We start from the raw sequence: 2,826 nt of genomic DNA on the forward strand, positions 1-2,826 counted from the left end.
TGCGCCAGTGCACACGCGCTGGATCTCCTGCGCAGCCGCATCGATGTCTGCAGAGAACGTCATTGACTCCAAGCTGCTGCTGCCCTCGCGTGCGTGGCGAGTGTAAAGACTACTCATCGCAGCCGTACCAGCAGCCACCACAGTGGCAGAGCTGGGCTCACCGCTCACGCCAGACGTCTCCGTCTTCGAGCTGCCAGACACGCTCCTCGTGCCAGCCACACTCTCCGTAGCACGCGCGCTCACTGCACCACTCGACGAAACGCTTGCCTTCTCATCCACCGAAGCACTCATGCCGATGGCAGCACCACTCACAGAAGCGCGCGAGTCACTCATGACAGTGCTCGAACTCCTCACAGCAGCACCACTAGTCGAACCAGATTCCGACGCAGACGCACCGAATTCCACCTCCGCCGCATCAAACACCGACAGAAGCAACTGGCCGTACTCGCCGCTCGCCACGCTCTGGATTCGCGTGCGCAGCTCTTGGCCGTATAGGCGCATGTACACAGTACGAATGCGCACAAGAAGACGGTAGTACCGCACAACCCACGCGCTCACACCGTACGCGCTCTTGCCGGCACTCGTCAGCGTCGTCTCGAACAGCTGCGCCAGTAGCTCCACCGGCTCCAATACCGACCGCACCAGGAACAGCAGCGCATGCTTCGCGCCGCCAGAAAACTCCGCGGTGATTGCGCCCACCAGGCCCGTATTGTATTTCGCAATGTACGCAGTGTTAATGTTGCGCAAGTGCTCAGCAGGACTTAGCACTAGGATGGTGATGAACGTCGTCTCATCTGTGCCCATGCGGCCTTCACCGGCCTTGTACAACGCATCCGCATCCGCAGCAGCCTTCGCGCTCGTGTGGATCGACGCGTTGAAGTCGGCCACCTCGCCACGCATAGCCGCCAGGATCACCTTCTTCAGATCGCCGCTCAGGTCGCTGCTTAGCACCTTCACCAGGTCCTCGCCGTACTTCTCCTGGAACGTCTTCTTCAATAGCGCGATCTCAGCGTTCGAGCGAGCCATCACCACCGGGTAGATCCACTCCTCTGTAGTGCCTAGGCCCTTTGTCGCCTTGCGCAGAATCTCCGCCTCCACTTGCTCTAAAGGACTCGCCAGCATCTGGAGCAGAACGCCGTAGTTGCTCGTGCTCTTCACCCACACCGTCAGACTCTGCTTGAACAGGATGCGGTAACGCCACCAAATCAGATAACGCTGCTCCACAGTCTTCGACAGCAGCAGCGACGCCAGCGCTGCCTCGTCAGAAGCTGCGCCAGTGCACACGCGCTGGATCTCCTGCGCAGCCGCATCGATGTCTGCAGAGAACGTCATTGACTCCAAGCTGCTGCTGCCCTCGCGTGCGTGGCGAGTATATAGACTACGCATCGCAGCTGTGCCAGCAGCCACCACAGCGGCAGAGCTGGGCTCAACATCGGTCGCGGTTGATTTCGAAACGGCATGCTTGAGCTTGGAAGGATGCGGGCTCCGATTTATTGTTGGTGCGGGATTTTGCAGATTTTCGTCTTGTTTTTCGTTAGGAACAGATTTCTTGACTTTGTTGGACAGGTTTGCTTCTGTCAAGAGAACGGTATCGTCAGGGAAGTTAACGAATGAAGAGATATTTTGGACGTGTCGGTTCTCCTTGTCTTCGTTTGCACGATCAACGACAGTGACGCGGTACTGGCTGGTACCGCTACCACTTAGGCCAAGCAAGAACTCCTCGTTGTCGATGTTCTGTGGCTGGGCAAACCCAAACTCTTGGAAGAGCCGAATGATGAACTTCGCGGGGCCATAGAAGACCGTCTCACCGCCCTGCGTGATCAGCACATTTTCATAACCACCGGACAGCTTAGGCGATTTCTTCAGCATGGAGGTCAGATCTCGTGCATTGGCGGCGTCTGGGACCTTCCTGTTCTTATCGGACACTTCATCGATCACCAAAACACGCTTGAACTGTCCGAGCTCAAGACCAAAGTCGTGAGCAGCAAGCTCGGGGAACTGTACTGACAACGTCTGAGACACGTTCCAAGCTGCTTGCTTTTCATCCAACGAACCAGTCTCGTAAAAGTTGTCACTGAAGTTTGAAAGATTCGTCAAGCAGAAATCACGCGAAAGCTGACGGACCTCATGTGAGACAATATTCTCGACGTCTTTACCCCTTCTTTCACAAAAGCTCACAAACTGAGCATGCCACGTCCATCTAAACAAAGATTCCCTTCGCCTTGTGCATCTTCGAATCGCCTTTACAGAGACCCAGAACCACAAGCGTGTCCTCGTACGTCAAATTCACATTCCCTGCTATTTCAGAAGAGACGAGTCCATGCTTCAAACCACCAAAAAAATCACTCATCACCGTCTCCGTCGTCTCCGTCGCCTTCTTCACCTCCGTTGTTGTAGCAGTTGAGCCATCATCGCCGTGTTCAGGCTTGGAACGGGTGGCATGCACAGCAGAGCCGATCACACCGCCAGTGGCAGCGGCCGTAGCGACACCGATGGCAGCCGTCGCCAGGCCACTCACCTTCTTCTTCTTATCGCCAGAAACGTCCTCCGACGTCATAGGAGTCTCCTCCGTCGTGGTCACCTCGACAACCGTCTCCGTCTCCTCGGAGGTCTCGGGTGTCTGCTTGCTCGATCCCGAGCCCGCGTCACTCGTCCAGCCAGATGATACAGCGTAGCCGCCGCGTTCAGCCACACTGCGGGTCACGTCGCCACTCACGTCTCTACTTGCCAAACCTACAGCACGAACAATATCGAGCTTGCCACCCACAATCGCTTTGATACCAGCAGAGTCGATCACGCGGATATTGCGCCCTGAACAAATGCGAA

The 2,826-nt window shown here is 56.4% G+C and overlaps 1 protein-coding gene across 1 annotated transcript; it reads right to left on the reverse strand.

Annotated features, from left to right (window-relative positions):
* Positions 1 to 59: 59 nt before the first annotated feature.
* On the reverse strand, positions 60 to 2,557 carry PITG_11327 (Annexin (Annexin) Family; the record flags this gene model as incomplete). Its single annotated transcript, XM_002900893.1, has 3 exons — positions 60 to 76; positions 129 to 2,115; positions 2,354 to 2,557. The coding sequence occupies 3 exons, from the start codon at positions 2,555 to 2,557 to the stop codon at positions 60 to 62; spliced, it is 2,208 nt and encodes a 735-aa protein (XP_002900939.1).
* Positions 2,558 to 2,826: the final 269 nt, after the last annotated feature.

Source organism: Phytophthora infestans, genomic scaffold, assembly GCF_000142945.1.
Source record: "Phytophthora infestans T30-4 supercont1.23 genomic scaffold, whole genome shotgun sequence".
Taxonomy (NCBI): domain Eukaryota; phylum Oomycota; class Peronosporomycetes; order Peronosporales; family Peronosporaceae; genus Phytophthora; species Phytophthora infestans.